This window comes from Rhopalosiphum padi, chromosome 2 (genome assembly GCF_020882245.1).
Source record: "Rhopalosiphum padi isolate XX-2018 chromosome 2, ASM2088224v1, whole genome shotgun sequence".
NCBI classification, from domain to species: domain Eukaryota; kingdom Metazoa; phylum Arthropoda; class Insecta; order Hemiptera; family Aphididae; genus Rhopalosiphum; species Rhopalosiphum padi.
This window is the reverse complement of record NC_083598.1, coordinates 72706677-72729180: the sequence shown is the minus strand read 5'-3', so window position 1 is coordinate 72729180 and position 22504 is coordinate 72706677. Positions and strand designations below refer to the sequence as shown.

The 22504-nt window shown below is 24.5% G+C and overlaps 1 protein-coding gene across 4 annotated transcripts; it reads left to right on the top strand.

Annotated features, from left to right (window-relative positions):
* Positions 1 to 5766: 5766 nt before the first annotated feature.
* On the top strand, positions 5767 to 14794 carry LOC132922105 (arylalkylamine N-acetyltransferase 1-like). 4 transcript variants are annotated; one of them, XM_060985440.1, is made up of 5 exons: positions 5782 to 5909; positions 5981 to 6039; positions 6475 to 6707; positions 11470 to 11752; positions 12389 to 14794. In XM_060985440.1, exons 3-5 carry the CDS (start codon positions 6515 to 6517, stop codon positions 12585 to 12587), a joined length of 675 nt encoding a protein of 224 aa, XP_060841423.1. In that variant the 5' UTR covers positions 5782 to 5909; positions 5981 to 6039; positions 6475 to 6514; the 3' UTR covers positions 12588 to 14794. The 4 variants fall into 4 exon arrangements, with proteins under 4 accessions (XP_060841424.1, XP_060841423.1, XP_060841422.1 ...); XM_060985441.1 differs by lacking the exon at positions 5981 to 6039 and having other exon boundaries at positions 5767 to 5909; XM_060985439.1 differs by lacking the exons at positions 5782 to 5909; positions 5981 to 6039 and adding an exon at positions 9599 to 9812 and having other exon boundaries at positions 6569 to 6707.
* Positions 14795 to 22504: the final 7710 nt, after the last annotated feature.

Sequence of the window (22504 nt, the reverse complement as noted above, 5' to 3'; positions counted from 1 at the left end):
TAAATATTACTTCATATATTTTACAAATTAGACAAAAATATCGTTATTTTTCGTTTAAATATTCGAATTTAGATAAGTGAAACGTCAAATGTTTATAAAAAAATTGTGTCAAATCATTGTTGTTATTCTTCAATCATAGTAAGAAATCTTATTATGATGAACCTTATTTTAAGTTGTTATGCTATTGACCAAGGTCCAAGAGCAAATTTATAATTTATAAATTAAAATTAATTTAATTAACACAAAAATATCTAAAGTACCTACATTGGAAATTGTTTCATATCTGTATGTCTGATAATATAAATATTTGGTTAAAATATCAAAGCTCTACGGTTATTTCCTTCTAAATTATCAACTAGCACAAATGTTCTAATCAAAAGATTGAAGACATAGAAAAATAATCACACGCCCAAACTCATTATTGTAAAATCAATACATTCTTCACCATACTAATAATTTAAAGCAAAATATTTTCTTATAAAATTACCTAGTAACGTTGTTTTGTTTAAGTTACCAGTATATCTTACCAGTCGTATACAATATCTCTATAAATAACCTTAGTTTTCTATTTATAAATAATTTAAATCGTTTAAATATTTAATTTTTGGTATATTACTTTAAGCTATCCGTATTGTGTACCACATTTGAGTAATACTAAAATGGGTCTTAAAATTGTTTTCTTATTCTAGTTTATCTGATTGGTTTATTTTTGTAGTTTATTCCAACATTTTCATATCGTATATTTATTAATATCGTAGGCTTAGCCATTCATTTGAAAAAATCATAACATATTAAAAATATAATAAAAATAACTAAATGCTATAGGTACATATTTTCTTTAATGATGTAATCATTTTTATAATAAACCGTGAACAAAATGTATAAAATAATTACTATTCTTCCGTAACGAGCAGGTTGTTATTTAACTTTTAAGCTAATATTACAATTTACTTGAAATTATATAAAATCGAGAAAACATTATGTAAAAACCTAACATTAGAAAAGCTTGTGGTTACATAACAATTCATCTGTGTTAAAAATGTATTTATTAAGATGGTAATTACTTTTATGAGAATTTGAAATATATAGGTATCTCTGTATATTATATCTTCTTTACATACCTATATAAAATATAATAATTATTTTGTCCGTGTAATCTTCTAAACACCAACTCCATTTCGTTATACATACTTAACATCAACAATTTGCCGTCTCGATCCCCTCATCTTCAAACATGGACTATATTATACGATCAACCAAACTGTGGAATCTGCGAGATATTATCAACGTTCTCAAATTTCGATGCACTTCCCAGACAGAATGGTGCCGAAGTGAAAGTGTTTTCCACAATTTGGATTTCTAACGAGACTTCGTTAAATCCTCGCTTCCAAGGAAGAAGGTCGTAAACGACATTTTGGCCGAAAATGAGTTAATATAATTTTGGCGTAAACGCCACGATTCTCTATCGATACGATTTTTTTACGAATTACTATCGAATTTTAAATATTTTGCGTAAACGCCATTAATTATCAGGCGTGTAGTTATATTCGGCGTAAACGACTTTTATCAGGCGTAAACGACTATTAAATATGTCAATTTGCTAGTGCTACACGTGAAATCGATGATGACAGGTTGTCACTCGTCAATCGGACTATCGAACACGACACGAGGAACTATGTCCATAAAGCGCATTATATTTAGTATATACATTGCCGGCGTTGAATCGGAGACAGGTGTTTGAACTCCGTTAATATGATCATAGATAGACGCTAATTCTTTAAACACTCTGCAGGTCAAAATCTCTGAACATACTATCATTATTGACTTAGTATTATTATGGTTAAAAAACGACGTTGAAAGCTTGCCTCCGGTGCGTGGAAAAATCACTGTCATTGATAAGTTCAATAATCGCTGATCAGATGTTGGTCTGAGCGATGACACAATCTATTTTTAGTCTTTCGGTCAGTGTCAAATCATAGACCGTATTAGGTACAGACGTCGTTTTCTGTCGTGTTTTCGTAGTCTTCCGGAGACGAAATTAGCCTACGACCAGTTGTCTTGCGACACTCCAACTGCTGCTGAGTTTTCTAATTTTTACAAAGTGTTTAATGTTTAAATGATAATTTCCTATACATGGTATTATTTTTAAAATATATCAACTCTTTTAAGTTATTTATAGATATTTGAAATGTTCTATATTTCTTAGTTTTATTTCTGTAAATGTCGATTTTTAATTCAGTCGAAAAACTTAAAAAATTGAATACAAGATCCCATACAAATTGTTATTATAAAAATGTCAGACAATTTAAATGCATAGGTACATTTTATTTTTAAAAGTATTTTAAGTTAAAATTTGGACAAAATTATATAATTAAATTATGAATTATGATATTCATTATTTTGTTAAAGTTTAAAAACATTATTCGTACGGATATAAAAATTGTAGGCGTATATTATTATTTAATTTTATACTCAATTATTATTTTCAAAGGCGATGTTTTCGGCAACATTATCAATCTACTTTTTAAATAATAGAAAACTAAATTACTTCAGTTGTAGTTTCAAAAAACATATCATCAAATGTATTTAGTGATAAGCTAAACCATCACCGTTCAGAATAGTAGTAATATATATTATGTTATTAAATTAAAATTTAACATATCCATCACAGTAACCCACTCGACATCTAACGTATAGCAAAGCAGTATATCTACTTGTCAATTGTTAATAAAAATTGATAATAAATTGTTAAATTAAAGTGGCTCGCCAAGAAAAAAGTTTGTACATAATTTCGATAGTGCATAATTATTATTTGAAATTTATTTTGGAAACAAAACTTTGTTGATTTGTAATCTATAACTTTTTAAAATTCCAATTTCGATTATTATTTTTATATTATGATTGTGTATCATAATATAAAATGTATATATGATTCACGATAAATTTACATTCCGTGATTCGCCTAACGCCGATACACATGAGTGAATTTTGTTTAACGTCTATTAAATTGATTTTATTCTTTAACTTTTTAACACCACACTTTTGTAGTTATGTAATTTGTTTATTAAATGTATTATAAATTATAATACTAATATACCTAATATTTAACATTGAGAAATGCAATGTCAAGAATCAAGATACATATTGTAAATGTAAATCGTTATGCATTTATTCATTTGTTACATATAGTATTCGTTAATATATTCAATGCGTTTAGAAACTAGTAAATTATATGATTAGTTAATATTTATGAGCCACTAAAGTTTTTATGTTATTAGATATATATCATATAGCTATGTTTTAATCGTTTTCACTATGAAATTGCTTTAATTTAGACACTCGTCACGGTTTATTGTAATTTCTCGGGTAACACACCTAACTCCCGTATATATCGTATAACTTATTTCTAATATATATATAATATTAATTTAATATGTATTTTATTCATAATAATTTCAAGTATTATCTATGGGTGTATTATAATCGCATGTTTTAGATTGTTATATTTTAACTACTGAATTTAATTGTGTTTATGTAATATGGATTGTAGCCTATATTATGTTCCCACCCAATAACTTTGGACTATTAGTGTATCATGTATTCATATGTATTTCATATAACAGTTTATGACTCTATGGGATAGTTGAAATTTAATTTGTTGATTTTATCAATATTTCCGCATATAATATATTAATATATTACGTCATGAATCGTGTGAAGCGCCGCATACAAAATTCAATAGATATTCAAATATAATAACGTTTTATCTAATTTACAATATGTTGTGGAGTACCTAATATTTAGTTAATCAACAATAGTTTAAAAGTATTACGCATTACAGATTAATCAGTATTTCACTGCAACGTGTTTACTCGTATGTTTAAATAGTTTAGTATAATATGTGTAAGCCATATTATGGTTCAAGAAGAAAAATAAAACCGTTTCAGCAACAATAAGCTAGGTATTCAATGATAAGGAAATCATATATATTGTAGGTACTTCTAAAGTATAAGTTTATTAATAGTAAAGTATAAATTAAATTTGAATTGTATTACAATTTTCCTGCTATATCTACTTACACAATAAAATCTAAACCAAAATTGATTTTTTTTATTTCACTTAATTTATTTTTATATAACAATAATAAACACATAACGATAAATAAACAATTAAGTTATTAGACAAAAGTTTATAATCGCAAAATTATAATTTTCTATTTTTAAAAAATCGCAATTTTGACTAATACTTAGTACTGCAACAGTAATGCATTTAATATAATTATAATGCCACAAGTGTTCATCTTATTTATAAAATTATAAAAATATTGTGCTAAATATTAGCGATATAATATTCCATAAGTCTATAACCTTAAAATTATACAAATAACGAAGTATGTTATTAGATATTTAGAAAAATTAGTAGTCTATAGGCTATAGAGCAGGTTAAAGTCAGATTTATTATACGGACATGTCACATAAGGATATAGGCAAATAGGCAATGGTCAATGTGACACGGCTACGGCTTAGTTCTCTAACATTTATAAAGTAGTAATCGCTAATGATGCTAATAAATATAACTGTGATACATAATTTTAATTTTGAAAACATTTGAATGAGCCTTAAATCATCTTATAGTGATGTGGGCGGCGAATTATAACAAAGAGCCCACCTAAGCTTAACCAAATGTATAATAATAGTTATTTACCGAGGAAAAAAGCGAAAATTAATTTAATTCTATATCTATTATATTATATAAGTAATAATTATTCGTGTTTAATTTAGAACTAGAACAGCGAGCATTTTAACACTGTTTAATATACATAAACAATTAAACATAATACATATTACATATGTATGTGATAGGTGTATATAATGTAATGTATATAATATTATGTGTGATTCAGTGGTTGAGAAAAATTATATTTTCACACGAAATTGAAGAGTCTAAGAGCACCTGTCTGTCATCCTACACAAGATTTTAATCATCATACAGTAAATAATTTCTCCAGAAATTATAAAATATTACATCATCTAATAATACTTAGTGTCTTTGACTCTTTGTGTACTTACTCAATATTTTTTAAAATATTCTAAAGAGTAAACACTAACTTTGAATTATATTTTACTGTATTTAAAATATTTTTTCGCAAAAATAAATTTTTAAGACGTAAGTATATGAAGTTAGCTTCCCCCCGCAATATCGACAAAATCTAACAGGATAGATTGTAAGTTAAAGATCTTCATTTATAAGTATTTGTTAGTTGGTTTTCAGAATTTGTAAAACTAAACCCTCACCTCTAGCCGATTTCCAAAAATCTGCCCCAGCCCCCCTCTCATATATAATTGTCTTAATTTTTAAGCCATTATTAAGGTCAACATTAAATATATATGTAATAAGTAAGTTGTAAATTATTTTACTTTTTGACATACAAATAATGACGGTAACATTGGTAAATATTATATTTTATTAATTCAGTTAAATCCTTGCTAAACAACTTATTATTTTATAAATATAATTCAAATAGTTGTAATTAATATTGTACTAATCTTCAAACACATACGAATTTGTTTTATATTTAACACATGCGCATAGATAAGGAACAAATTGAAATTACAGACCGATTGTTTTTAAACATTTCTTACATTGTGGGTAGATATGAATAATTCAATTCTTTGATGTCTGATATGTATATATATTACATCACCTTTTAAGGCAATGGAAATTAGTAGTGTGGTGAACAGCTGTACAAATATGTACGGATTAACGAAAACTATGAACTAGAAAGGTGTTCTCTTTATTTGGGAGTTGTGATAGTAGTGCACCTGTGTCTGACGATATAAACGTTTGTTAATTATCATATATTGGAGTGCAACATTTAAACACATTATTTTTTTATTTAGAATATATAGGTAATATAAAATAAGTTATTAGATCACGTTTGTTGTTGTTGTCTTGTTAATAATCTGTTTTAATTTTATAGTTCGTGGTTTAATTTCCATCATCCACATAAACGTTGTTTGGTGATTATTATAATTATAGGTAGGTAGGTTATTATATAATAATCTAATTATTCTACTTTAAATCTTCATTCAATTGATAAACTATTATTTTTATGCTGGTGATTTTTTACACTTACTAGTTAAATTATAGTATAAAACATATAACAAAAAAACAATTATTATTTTTATTTTAACTTCCTATTGACCTACCTATTTACCTACCTGCCTACCTACCAACCAGATTTTTTTATTTGAAATCGATTTTTAAACCGTTAAAATCAAACAAAAACAATTAGATAAATGTATTGTAAACGTATTTTTTAATCAGTATCTTATCATAAATTTAATTAAAAAAGTAAACATTTTATATTATGTACTTTAAACTGTTGAGAAATAATAAGAAAAAAACATTCTAGTACTTATACTTATTATCATTATTAATTATTATTTATACTTAAAAACTATATATTTATAGATAGAAACTTATCTATGGATAAGATATTAGATAGAAAAAAATGAATGCAGCTATGAAATCTGAAAATGTTTTTAAAGTTGTGCCTATCATTGCAAAGGATGAAACAACTGTGATTGAGTTTTTGCTAAAATTCTTTATCCGGGATGAACCAATAAATGCAGCTGTAGAGTTAATGAAAGAGAAAAACGTCATTAAGAATTTAAAAAATTTCCTATTTGGATTATTCAATAATGGTGAGTGAAAAAAAAGTTTTTTTGAACAAATCAATCGAACAATGTAGTATAATAAGCAATATATAGTAGTATTAATACTAGTAACAATTAATATGTATATCTAATGATTAAATTTTACTACGCTTCAAATGGAAGTTTAAAAATATTAGATTTAGATAATTATGTATATTATTATGCATTTAAGCGTTAATAACATATATAAACGTTATAAATAAATAACTTTTTAAGGTTGTAAACAAACACAAACATTTAATATTTAAACTTGTTTTTTTTGCATAAAACATCGGCTTCTTTGACCATTAGTTTAACATTAATTTAAAATAATTTTACATTGCTGTGTAATTACGTTATTATTTGGCTTAAATTGAGTTATATATTTTTATTTCTTTTATAAATTGTATGATGTTGGTGATTGATTGTGGGTCTGGTCCAAACGTCCTAACAATCTGTTGTGATACATGGTGTTTTTTCTCATGTTTTGGTATTTTTGGCATTCGGTGATTATGTGTTTGACTGTATAGTCCACTTTTGAATTTTTATATGTGACTATAACTTCGAATTAATAATTAAATAGGTATGTAAAAATAATAAAATAATTAATAAATAATATTTAATTGCACTATTTTACAAATTTATTTCAAACATTCTCAAATCTAATAGATACAATTTATAGTTATATAATCTTCTTCAAACGATCAGATGTCAATTGTTAGTAGCAAGTTTACAACTTGCAACCATCAAATTAAAATGTATAGCGTGTAGTTTGATGGCAATTATAGTTTATAATACATATTAATAAAGGCTTTGTACGGAGGATTTTCGGTTTATATATAATGCTGTTTAATTGCGCAATCAATGAGTAGCAGGTAATAATAAGTACATATTGAACATTTGTATGCAAAATGCTGTTAAACTTTTTTTATGAATTCGCACGCTTTGATACTATTTTACTCGTACAAATTTAAAATTAACACCATCAAAATTGTCTAAAAAATTTTCAGACTACTAAATTAACAATATTTCAATATTAAATTAAATATAACGTATTGACGATTTTAAAAGGACGCTGCATTATCGTTTGTTGACTCCGTATGTCTTACAAATTACAAGTACGTATAATGTAGCAAATTTGCGCTCAGCTGCAGTTTACTTTTACCTTCGTTATTTTTAATAAAATTAGAATGAATCTGATTTATTATAAAAATTAATGTTAAGAACTTAATCTGTGTTCGTTAAAACTGAGATACAAACACCAACTATAGATAATGTTCTTAACATTACATTTAATAATTGGTTAATTCACTCTAATATTAAAGCTAACAAAGCTAAGCGTGAACAGCTGAGCGTAAATATATGCTAAGCTACGCATTTCTAGGACGGGAACAACAAATGCGGATGTGACGTCTTTTTAAGTGGTTTTTACAACAGTCATATAGAGTGAGAAAGCCATCTCAAAATTCATATTGGAATTACATAATTTTGTTTTCAATATTTGTTTTCGATTAAACGATACCTACTTGGCTATTAATAACTTCCTAAACCATTATTAATAGCAAAATGTTGTATTAAATATTTGAAATATTATTCTATAAAAAGAGTAACCAAAAATTTAAAAAAATTTAAAAAAAAATTATTATAAATTATTAATACTTAATTCATTAATAAGCAGGTATTATATATCATAAAATGTATTTGAGTATTATATAATATTTATAAAGGTGTTAGGTAGGTATAATATTGTTACTTTATATATTATAGTAGGCATGTATATAGCACTTTCAAGATTCTGTACTTAATGTGTACCTAAATTATAGTTGAATTAAAATGCATTATACAACCTAAGTGCCTTATTATATGAAATGATTCTATTAAAGTAGATAAGTAACTCCATTTTAAACTAAATATTCCAATACAATTAAAGTATCAATTAATTATAAGTGCAATTTCATGTCTTTCTGTTTGCATGATTTTATATTTTGATAAAAAGTGATACGGCCGAGGGTAGGAAGAAAATTAGGGATATTGAGATATAATCAATTGTGAACAAGGTCGTGTCGAAACGATGATAGTGACGCCCTTATTTGTCGCTATGGAGACCCCGAAAATCAAAAATCCCCGAGTCGAGGAAAGTTATATTGCCGTAGTTTCACGCTACAGATCAACGAATCACAATCATCAAATTAAACGTATAAAAATCGTATTAATAGATCAACACAAAATAATTAGATTAAGGTAATAATGTTTTGTTGATAATATAATATTATAATAACTAATAGGTACATATATAAAAAAAAATACTGCATTTTATGATCATATTAAATTTTTGAAAAAAAAATATAACTTAAGTCGGTATTTAATTAAATAGATTTTATTATTGGTTTGCGTTTATTTTTAAAATTTAAAATTTATAAGAACTTTTACGATTTTTAATTTTTCAAATAAACATATTATACTTATAATTTATATTGCTTCATCTTGATATTATTTAATTGTGATGAATATTTGGGTGTGGCAAAATAGTTACTTTAAACTTTTATTTTAAAACACTATTATTGAAATTTAAAAATACCAGCTTAATTAATATAATAGGTATAAATTGTATATTTTATCTCATAATTTTTATATATAGAAAAGTTTACCTAAATTAATAATTCAGTTGTATTAAAAATGTCAATGTTATTTTTAATTCATAAAAAAAGTCATAGACCACACACATCAATTTTTAATTTGATGAAAAAATCAGTTTTATTATACTGTAAAATAAATAACAAAAAAAGTAGGTAACTAAATTAAAAATGCTAAAAATCATCATTACATTATACATTTCACAATATGATTGCAATTGTCTTGTCATTTAACAATAAATAAATACATAAATATTACATTTTCAGAATTTAAATATTCAAAATCTTAGAAAAATGAGTGAGGTCAAGAAATGCATCCATAACATTGTCCCAATTACTGCTGAAGATAAACAAGTTGTCGTTGAATTTTTAAGGCAATTTTTCTTCCGAGATGAGCCTCTTATTTTGGGTATAAATATGCTGGAGGATAATGATTCTTTAGCAAAACTTGAAAGTTACTGTTTTAATTTTATGGATAATGGTGAGCTTAAATATAACATTATAAAATTCAATGCATCTTCTACTGTCTTTTAAAAATCATACATAAATATGTTTTATTGTCATAAAACAATATAGGTACATAACATAAATACCTAAATTATATATATTATTCAATAAGTAACTACTACTTTTATATAATATGATTAACCTTTTTAAATGAATATTTTTTTAAATACATCAGTCATCAATGCTATAGCGATGTAATGCTATGTGCATTAGCGAATTGGTTTTCAACCTTTTTCGAATCGCAACTCCCAATTTTTGATTTTTTTTTTTTTTTTTGTAATGCGACCCTTCAAAGAATTTTGTTTTATTTATTGAATTTAATTTAATTACCGATAAAATATTTACATGGTATATAATTTTAATTAATTTACACTTCAAAACTGAATTAATTGTAAAACAACATTATTTTAAAACGTTTTTTTAAGTATATACAATAAAGTAAAATAAATGTATGTATATGTATATATTATTTTTAAATAATATGGTAAATTGGTAAAACTATTTCGTTCATTTTTTTTTTTTTTTTTTTTGAGACTCCCAGATTGAAAACCACTGCATTAGCGAGTTTAAAAATTTCAGTTAAAAAGATTCAAAGTTAACCTAACCAGACAACCAGTTATTCTTTTATTTAAATAAAAAGAGATCCTTGCGATTAAAGAAACGATTAATAAAAACATTATTTCTTCATACACAAAACATCAAATTATGAATTGCATTAGATTTACATATTTTTATAACTCGCTTTATAATATCTTTAAAACACTGCCGTAAGAAAACACAAAATAATGTTCTTAACATTTAAGTCTGATAATATATCAATTCACTCTATTGTTAAAGCTTAAATTACTACACACAATTGGAATTGCCGAATGCAAATTTTCTTTGCAAGACAATATAACAACACATGCGGATGTGGTATCCTTTTTATAGATGAAGTTATTAATTGATAGTTGATACTTGATGTAGCCATTGGGGATACGTAAAAAGATACATATTTTATTGAAGATGATGTTTAAATATAAAATTATTTTAAATATATTCGTCCAAAACTCGCAAGTTATATTGTGATAACATAAATTTAAAAAAAATAATAATGATTGACTGTATTACTATTTAACCGATACATTTACCAATTATAGTTGTGAATAAAAAAAATGATAGTCAGTTCTTTTCTTATATATTCGATTGTTTCAAAGTTTCCACACCCTGCTGGTTAGTGGTTACCGCAGTACCCCCTGGCGGTGGGTCAAATAAATATTAGAATATAGACACAAAATACGTATATAATTAGATATTGTCCGAGGCTTATTCAATATCGTTCTTACTTTAGGTTTTATTTATTTTTAATATGTATTAATCAAACCGCTAAACAAAAATATATATAATGTATAATTTTTTTTTATTATTATTTAATGAAATTTTTACGTGTAAATTATAGTATATGGACGATTCCTGGGTGTATAATTATAATACTTGTATATTTTTATATGCCTCTACCCAGCCTACCCTATTAATTATTAATCAGTTAATAATACATTAGGTATTAATAATTAATTGTTTAAAATTAAATTTATAAAATAATATATAATGTTGATTTTTATTTACATGATGTAATTTATTTTAAAATTCAGGTTTGGCGTTTAAAGCAGTATCTCCTAATGGAGATTTAATGGGCGTTGTCCTAAATAATCTGACGTACAGAATAGATGGAGAAAAAAATAACGAAATCGAAGAAGAGACAAAAGATGATACCAAGTTTAATATTATTACGGCATTTTTAGATAAAGTCGAGCGAGAAGTAGATGTTTTCCAAAAATACCCAAATGTAGATCGTTTAATCGATATAAAAATAATTGCTGTGGATAAATCATTTAGAGGACAAGGAGTATGCAAAGCTCTAATTGATAAAACAATGTAAGCTTATATATAGTACCATAGTACACAGTATTTATAGTACCTTTTTAGTTTTTAAGCATAAGGTTTATTACCAAAATTTATCTATTAGTATACAACTGTAGTCTGATGTGATTACTGATTAATGATTATTATAGTTATTAACTACTTATTAATTATTAGTGTTATTACACATTAAACGTTAGATATTTTATTATTATTATCTTATTAAATAAAATACTATCTGTAAAATGATTTTAATTTGTTCAATAGTTTTATTACAAGTTAGTATACGTGTCATCTAACAAATTATTACTCTATACTTAAAATCTAAATTAAATGTTAAAAATAATTTTTATAATTAAAAATTATTATTTTAAATGGTAGGCTGTTCTATATTTGATTTGAATGGCCTGCAGGCTGCAATGGCACAATTTCCCGGCTGTGTGGTGTAAAGTCATATACATAGATTAATGACATTTGTATTTACATTACGTATGATAATTGCAACTTTTTTTTAATACAATCTTATTAATATTATATATTTATACCTATTTATCATCCAAACTATGTTACATTATTGGTGTACTTATATTTTCTTTACTTCAATATTGATATTTAATACCTAAATATACATTTTTATACTTGACTTTTCAGAGAGTTAGCGTTGGAGAATGAATGCCCAATGGTTTATATAGAGTGCAGCAGTTATTTTTCAGCTAAAGCGGCAGAGAGACTTGGGTTTGAATGCATATATACTTTGTATTTTCGAGACTATTTGGATGAAAATGATGAAGTCGTTTTTAAAACTCCTCCTCCTCACGATTCTTCGAAGGTATATGTATTACATTTATAAAAATTATACTACAGCGGCACAATGCATCCTTATTTAGGTAAACATATTCAATGTTATCCCAATAATATATAAATACTAAATAGTAAAATAACTCATGGTATACGATGTATATTTAAAATATTAATCTATATGAAGTTTTATTATTATATTTTATAAGACTTATTATAATAAAATTATAGTGTGATTTATTTATAATTTATATACATATATAACCATAAACCAATATTCTATATAGTATGATTATAATATAATACTACCTATGTGTGCTAAATAGAATAAATAGAACATCTTAACTCTTAGTATAATATAAAAGTTCTTATTGTATTATACTGTTACCTATATAATATAATATTATAAAGCTAGGTCTATACACAATATGACATAATATGTCAATATCACATTATATATGTTGTCACTTGTTATACCTTAATATGATTAAAATTCTGAAGTTCTATCCTCCCTAAATCCTAATCCCTTTGAATAATTTTAAATACCCTATGTAGTTACTTATATAGTTATATATATAATAATATGTTATAATACATAGTAAAAAATATTAGCATATTGTTATTTTTAAGTTTTTAATTATTTAAAATGTATATTTAAATATTATTGCTTATATAAAAATGTGTATACCTGTGCTGTATAATCAAAATATTACCTTAAGACAATATATTAATAAAACTGTGAACTATGGACTACTTCATTTTTTAATGTATTTTCAAGCGTTTATGTATAATAATATAGGTACCTAAGGTACCACTGTATTTGACGTTTATTGTTATATCTAGTCTAAATAATTTAGCATTAGAAAAATATTAATACTATAAATTATAATAATTATCACTCTTCACGTTCCAGCCAAGTACAAGAGAGGTAAACTTGAAAATCTCAATTTCGTGAATGGCGATTCAATGTTTAGTAGTTAATTATTTAATTTTCACATTTCCCAAATGATCTATATGTCAGCACTTAATATCGGCTTTTTGGCGATGACATTTGATTTATTACGAGTTTACGACTAAATTATATCTCCATCATACACGTACATTTATCATACAATTAACATATGTACTGTTTAGCTACTGCAACACAAAACAATACTATCTATTGCAGGTGCGGATCTAGAATAAATTTACGGGGTAAAGCAAAAACCATATGCGTTTGTGCGTATTGTATTTTATCGGCTGCCAAAAACAGATAACCTAACATTTACGTGGATGGCAGAGTCTACCTTGGGTCCCTTAGTCCCCCACCCTTGGATCTGCGCCTGAGCTATTGCCTAATACTGCGATATTAAACATATACATAATACATAATACAAATGATTACCTAATCTACAATGGGATTCAGATTTAAAAGCTTCTTTTTTTTTTTATAATAAAAAGATAAAAATAATGTTTACAAATAAATGTATTTCATTTCATTTCGACGCTATGAGTAAACGTTTTATTTTGATTTTTTAATTTTTAATTAATAAAAACCTTTTTTTCCTGTTTTCTATATTTTTTATAAAAATAGGTCTTTTTAAATTTTAAAATAGATCACAATAAATGTATTCATATTCACGGTACATATCGATAAAAGTTATTACCTTAGTAATGAGTACTTTCACCTTTCCGTACAACCATATTATAAGTCATTGGTCATTCCCTAAGCCTTCCATGACTCCTTCTTTTGGCTAAAAATCACCTAATACTTATTAAAAACCAATATCTAACACAATAAATATGAATACTGAACAATTACTATTATTATTAATGATTATTTTTGTTTAAATTATGTGGATTATTAACAGTTAAATAAAAATAATATACTTAAACTAAATAATTAAGAAGTACCTATTGTGATATATTATATTAAATTAGAATTAGAAACAAAAATTTTCCCTTTCTAAAATCTAATATACTCAGACTGTTGTTTACCTTTCTTGGATTAGCAGAAGATTCACCAATCTAAAATTAAAACCATGGCCACTGTAGGATATTCTACTTGAACCTAAAGATTTAGATTTGGACCTAGACTTATAAGCTAACCAAAATTAAAAAGTATTTAATCATTGTAAATATTTTTGTAAACATATTAATCATATATTTAGTTAACATTCTTAAACTACATTATGTATTGATATTTGATACAGTTAAATTAATAAAAAAAAGTATATGTACAACTCATTTATTTTGTTGTACAGAATATCAGAAAACTTTCATTTTTGTTTTTATTCAGCAGTGCTATCTACTAACTTCTTTTAAAGTTAGATGAGTTGAACGGTTTCACAACTAGATGGTGGTATAAATATCATTTATTTTCAATTACAATAATCCAATATAAAATATAATGACACAACGTAAATAATTTCTAATGGTATTCCTTTTATGATTATTACATAGTTATGTCAAATGTTAATATAAAAATAAATATCATTATGAATGTAGAATTTATTATAATTTTAATAATATTTATTCGTACTATAATATTAAACTCTTGTACTTATACTAAAACGTGTTAAAAATGTTCATAGGTAATGAAAACTATTCAAAAGTCATACGAATTGTATTGAATTAAAAGGTGGTAAGGATTTTGCATTTTTTGCGACCAAGAGTATATGTTTTTTCAGTCATTTGGACTAATAAAACTTTTGTTTCTCATTTAAAAACTGTAATGACGCGGACACGCGGATCGATTTTTTATTTATAACTATAAAAAATTAAAAGGTACCTATATAATAACGATGGCGTATGCAATTGTACATAAATAAATAAAACATTCATACAATTATTTAGTATGTAATGTGTAACTTATAAATTATGTTAAGTTACTCGAAAAATAAATTCGACGAAATGAAACGTCGGCAAAATGGGAGCTGACCGCCTATTTGCGACCCGGCATACCTTTGTTAATAATCTATTGGGGCATTTGGGCGTATGTAATTTGCGCCAAAAACTAGATAAAAACTGAAAAAAAAATATATAAGTAATTTGCGCCACATCTAAAAATTAATTTTGGTAATTTATGCTACTTTTTAAGGTTGTAGTAATGTAGTTTGCGCCACATAAAAACATTATTCATGTGAACTTAAATTTTTATGTATTTTATATTATTATGAATTGTACTATAACAAATATAATTTTTGATTTATTTTAAAATATTATTAATTTATAGATACTATGAATCTATTTTTAATGTTTTACGTTTTACGATATTTACAGAAATATGTAGATGTTAATATGTTATTAAACTTTGTGTTATAAAAATTATAATATAATATGGTAATATGGTATAACATAACGTATAATTAAATAAAGTAAATAAGTAAAATAAATGACTAAAAGATTTACCAAAAAAATATATTACTTGATAATATGATCGTTTCTATTAATAGGCCTTGGTTTATAAATTGTGTGCTTACAATAATTACGAAACTGCATAGATTGTAATGATAATAGATAAATAGGCACATATATAACGGTATTATATAATGGACATAATAGTATATTCAGCTATAGCCTATAAAATATTATACGATGTGATTTAGGTGAGGCGTGGTACGAAAAAAGATCAAGCCTTGTCAGTTATTACTTTTTATTATTATTATTATTAATGTAAGTATTTTTGGTTTATTTGTACACAAAACAAAATATTGTAATTACAAATCTGTAACATAGTTAGCCAATTAATAATAAGAATAGTTTTTATTAATACTTTAAAACTGAAATTGTCTACGTCCATGAAGTTTTCATGATTCAATTTTAATAGAATTGTAAGTTTTAAAATGTATACCTTTATATAGTCATGAAGCGGGTAGAGTAATGTAACAGTTAGGTGACGGGCGCGCGGGGGCGCCGGAATTTGTTCGAGGACAAACATATGTTGAGACATCCTGTTAAGACTGTTAAGTAATATATAACTATGAATGAATACGATTCACTAATAATAAAGGTGATTCAAACTGAACTATGGACTGAACCACATATTTCATTTTAACATACATACTACAGCTGCAATAAATGTCAGAAGATTGATGGTGGCTTAAAAATCTTCTAAATACAATTTGATGGTGATTGAAGTAGAATCCACTTGATCAACAAGATATAGCCATATAGGTACCATAATATTGACATTAATTATTTAATTTTAAAAAGGGTTATATTTATGAAAACATTAGAATAGATATATAGCATTATATACATTATACTCATTGAGGCGCGTAGAGGCGTTATAAGCTTCTGTTTCACTAGGCCACTGGATTAGAAATCAATTAATTATTAATTTTAATTTTATGTTTACATACCTTAAGTGCTTGAGACTATATCAATTATTTAAGAATTGGGCAAACTTGTACGAATCTGAGCTTTTATGTGTAACTTGTAAGTAAGACGCACTTTGGTTAGTCAGTTGAATGCTTAGAGGTATATATATATAATATATATACAATAATTATACATATTATAGACATTTATTCGATTATAAAAATATAAAGTGTTCTTTTCACAATCCGGCAATGAAGTTAGTCGATAATTTAATGAGTCAGTTATTTACCAGTTATTTTATTCACTTAGTACTATTAAATGTTAAGAAATAAAAAATATTATTAAATATTTAAATTAACATTTAGTAATAAAAGTATCTATATTTCATATTTATAAATTTAAGATGCTAGTTTTTTTTTTAATAAATAAGAGATATAGATATATATGCGTTTTTCATATCATAATAATTTAAGTACAATACTTTATAATTTATTAAACAATAGTTTTACAATTTTATTATAAAACTATCCTATTCTATTTAGTATAATATTCATTATCCATATTCCATTCAGAACTATACAAGTGTGATAATAATTCTTATTTATATAGTATTATACTTTAAAGCGTTAAACGTGACTAAAAAAATATTTTAAATTGTTTGACCAAGCGGTCATGTATAAATTAAGTATTTCCTATAAAAAAGAAATAATAATAATGGAATCTAGAAATAATACTCGTAACCCGTAGTTGCGATCGTTCCAGAAATAGAAATAGAAGAGTATCAATAGTCATTGCCTTATACATTCGGGACATAGAAGTTTTCAAATTACAGGCAATTATATTTTCTTATTTTCTTCAAAATAAGTATTTATAAAGTTAGAAATTATATTTTTTTTAAACTATAATTTAAAAAAAATAGATAAGTGCCTATTGTTTGGCTATATTCTATGCACTAAGTCTATTTTTTTATATCATAATTAATAATATTTAACACAGCAGATACAATTTAATTTAATGTGTATATTTTATTTTTTATGGTAGATTTATGACAGGTCATTAATAAACCAGTTAACAATAGTTTTAATTTAATACAGCTTTAAAATAACTTGAGCCTTACGAGGTAAACTCGTGTTAAAAAAAAAATATAAATCTAATAATTATTATATAGTCAATATATTATTATTCGTTAATTTATTTATCCTATATTGAATAAAGTTTAATTTATCATTTATAAATATAATAATATAGAGTCTATTAAGATGTTATTATTAGAAACAAAATGATTCTGTAAATAAAACATTCACCCTTTTATAATTAATCTCTCTCTTCCTGGATGTACAAGATCAACACGTATGCATATTATGCATATTACTGGTATTAGTATATTACTAGTAACTATTAAATATTAAAAGTATATAAAAATAAAGATTTCCGTAGGTATTTATTAATATTTTCATATCCATTAAATTGTGTTTATTATTTTAATAAGTAAAATAAATTGGTAATGGGTAGATTTCTAATATGATAGTAGTTACTAACTATCCATTATTAACCTCAATAATAATAATTAATAATTATCTGTTAATAAAAATACAATATATTATAATCAGTACCTTAGTACCTACAATTATACTTATTACTTTTATATTATATAGATAGACGTATATTATAGATATAATAATGATATAAATACCTAACCTATAACTTATATATTTTACATATATGATTAATATTATAATTTTTTTAATACTTTCTATCAAAATAACATTTTTTTTTTTGAGGAAAAGGGTATCAATATTTACTAGGATTAAAAATTACATGGGTTAGAAAATTTAATGATTACATATATAACATACTTTATTAGTTATTACTACAGTATATACTATATATAATATATAGTGTTTAATGTAACTTTTATACTAGTAGGTACCTATGCAAATAGAATATTATATTATAGTTTATACAAACATAGCAAACACAACAACTTACATATATTGAATTTTTTATATACCTATATATAATTATGCACATAAGCCTTTAATACAAAGTAATTTTTTTACTTACAATTATATAATATATCATATGATTCAATTATATTCAAATAGACTTGTAAACATTTAATTAATAAATTATAATATTATATGTATGTTGATAAAAATAGCGTCATTTGAAAAACACAAGTGTGTGCATTTTCATTTAAATAGGTGCTCTTATTTATATACTTTAAAATTATGTTCTTGAAACTGATAAACACTTTTTTCACTTAAATTATAATGTTTTGATGGTTTTAGACATTATTTTTAATACTCAAAAGTGATAATTGTTTTGTTTCAATTACATTAAGTTGTTGATATATTTATTGAAGATTTTATGTTGGTGTATACATTTTATGTAATAAGTAGGGTTGAGATTAATATATAATAAAAGACCAAAAATATGTACATATTATATATTATATATGTAGTTAAAATGACAAAAATAAGTAGTATAAAATAAACAATATGTAACAAGAAAAATTTTAAATTATGTTAACGTGTAAAATTAAAATAAAATTCTAATTAATTTTTGAATAATATACAATTAATTATTTTTAATTTCTAATAAATTTAATTTAAAAAATATAAAATATAAAGATATTTTCACAACCATGCGAACTCAAGTATTGACACTGTTGAAAATTCGTAAATATATTTTGTCTAATAACTGTTGAGTATAAAGTATAATCTAAGATCATTAATGTATAGTTATCGAACAGAAACAAATAAGATAAACTATAATCAAGTTATTAATATTTAACTAATACTTTCATAGTTTCATATACTTATTAGTTATTACTTATTTCCCATATGCATTATACACTTACAATTGTTATGAGTACTATTATCGAAGTATAAATGTACCTATACGAGTATAATACTACTAAACCACCGAAATTGTCAACATTTACGAAATATGTAAACAAAAAGCAGAAATTTTACAAATAATGTTAAAATATGTATTTATGACGAAATTTGTAAAAACATGTAAAATAAAATATAATTTATTTTATTGCAAATCACGTGAAATGAATTTATCATTTCCAATAATTAATTTATCATGTTTTAGTAAAAATATGTATTTACATACAAATCCCAGCCCAAGTAATTAGTAATAACTATCCAAAATTATAACTTCTGAATTTTCTTAAGGTTAATCATTTTTAATCGAAAAGAAAATATTGATAATTATATTCAGCATTTTTAGCAACCTACTCATTTTCATTCGCGTTAAAAAAATCAATCATTATTAAAATTTTGTAATAATAAATAATAATTTTTAAATCTTAAAGTATCTATTTTGAGAATGGCTTTGATTATGGTTAGTTATTACTTATTTGTAAAGTGGTTTGCATCCCAATAATGGAATAATTCTGAAATTACGCCACTGAATAGAATTAAAAGTACATACTGAAATAGTAAAATGAAAATATAATTTTATAATTATATTAATATAAAGGTTTATATTATTTAGCATTATACATTTAGTAGGTAACTAAGGTTAATTACACATTTAATAATAAATAAATAAATTGTATTAATGTTTATTGATAGGTAGGTATTTGGTAAATCGTATATTCGTATATACAATTATTATTTATTTTCTTGACGAGTAAATTTTAAAATATAATATTACTAAAACATAATATATACTTATTACGCAAACATAGAATATAATTCAATAGATATACCATGCCGTCTATAGTCTATACCTATATAAATATGTGCAATGGGGAAAAATTCTTCATTGCGTGCAGACACTCAACTGCAATATCGGTGGCGCCAAGCACACACGGAACTTCGTATTTCGTGATACCCTGCGCCGTACAAATTGTTATTTCATAAATACTGTATAATATTATAGTTAGTTAGGTACAAACTGAAATAGTATACGTTATTCTATAGTAATCAAGTACCTTATTTTTTGAAATAAGACTATTTGCAGCCTTATTGGTATATTTAAAAAGTTGAATTTTACATTTACATAATTTAATTTTATATAATATATTAAACCATCTTCGTAAATATTAAATTTTAACTTTATTAAATGCATAAATAATAAATCTTTCGTCTATTTGTTATGTCAAAAATTGAAATATGTGCGTCATTAAAGTATATCCCGTGTACACATCCAAATATTGATATTAATATTTTTATTTAAGTATTTTCCTTGTAGGCTGTAATATAATAAAAATTACAATACATGGTATACATTCAATATTAGCATTGAATAAAGAAGGAAATAATATACCTAAATATTCACTGTAAAATTATTAATTATTAAAGGTACTGTAAAAGTCCCTAAGACCCTAAAGTAATAATCTTAATAATATTATAAGTAGTCATATTTGTAAAATTGTGTTCGATCCTGAAAATGTTTTTCTAAAATATAATAAATTTCGTGATATTCTATCGAAAAATAAGCATTATAATGTAAATAATATATTACGTAAAAAATTTAGATACAACTATAGGTTCATGAATTACTCGTGATTTAGTAAGCACTAAGCACTGACTTATAGTGCTTATTTATTTTAATATATTATTATATACAGGATTAAGTCATATTCAAAGTCTTGTTTCTAAAATTATACACAGACCGTAAATCACAACACAAGCGTTTATTATTCGTAATCACTAATCATTAATAATGTGATCTATCACTTTAAAAAAAAAAATAATAAAATTGATTATTATTAGTAAAAAAGAAACTTGTTCAAATTTTAATTATTACCTATTCATATTACATTCGTTATACACTTATAAATATATATACCTATACAGGTAACTTATACGCGGGGCATTCGATTTTAAAAACATAATTATTATTTTATTATTGTATTAGTGTGTGACATATTGACTTAACAAAAAACTGAACCAATTTATAATATGCATAATGATAATTTTTTGTTAATTATAGGTAAATTGTTTATAGTGTCTTATCTTTTATTTAGTATTTTTAAAATACTCTGGGAAAAAACATATATACGCAGCAGCAAGTGGTCACAGTGTTCACGGATCAATAGTATGCGTCAAAGGGAGTAGAGTGAGGGGACGGTACATTCCGCCCTTTTATGCGCGAGCTCCTTTCTTGTACACACAATCGCAGTACACAGCAAGGCTTTTGAAAATTATTCGACCAAATAAAACTTTCAGTATGACCAACATATTCACTAAAGTTGTAAATGCCATAATCCATACAGTAAAAATATACGTACGATGTGTCGATGTACCTGTCGGCATTATGCAGGTATAGGTACATAATTCAACACAAATGCGGCTATATGTAAAACAATGTTGAAATTTACGAGTGTACCTATTAATATATTCAAGTTCAACTGCAATTAAATTTCATCAAATAACCGTATATCGTTGATACTATACAAGTATAAAACAGTTTTAAACTTCTACTTAAAATCCCTAATGAACTATTTTGATTGTCGGGAATATTTTTTTATTCTTATACGTGTTTTCACCAATTCGGTTGTCAGAATTTTTAACAGTGACGATATAATATTGTTGTCCAAACTACGCCAGTTGTCGGAACTATAAAAAGAAAATTCGTCTATTAGTAATAAAAACAACCAATTATAAATTTGGATAAGTGTTGAAAAAATTAACAACTCTGTAT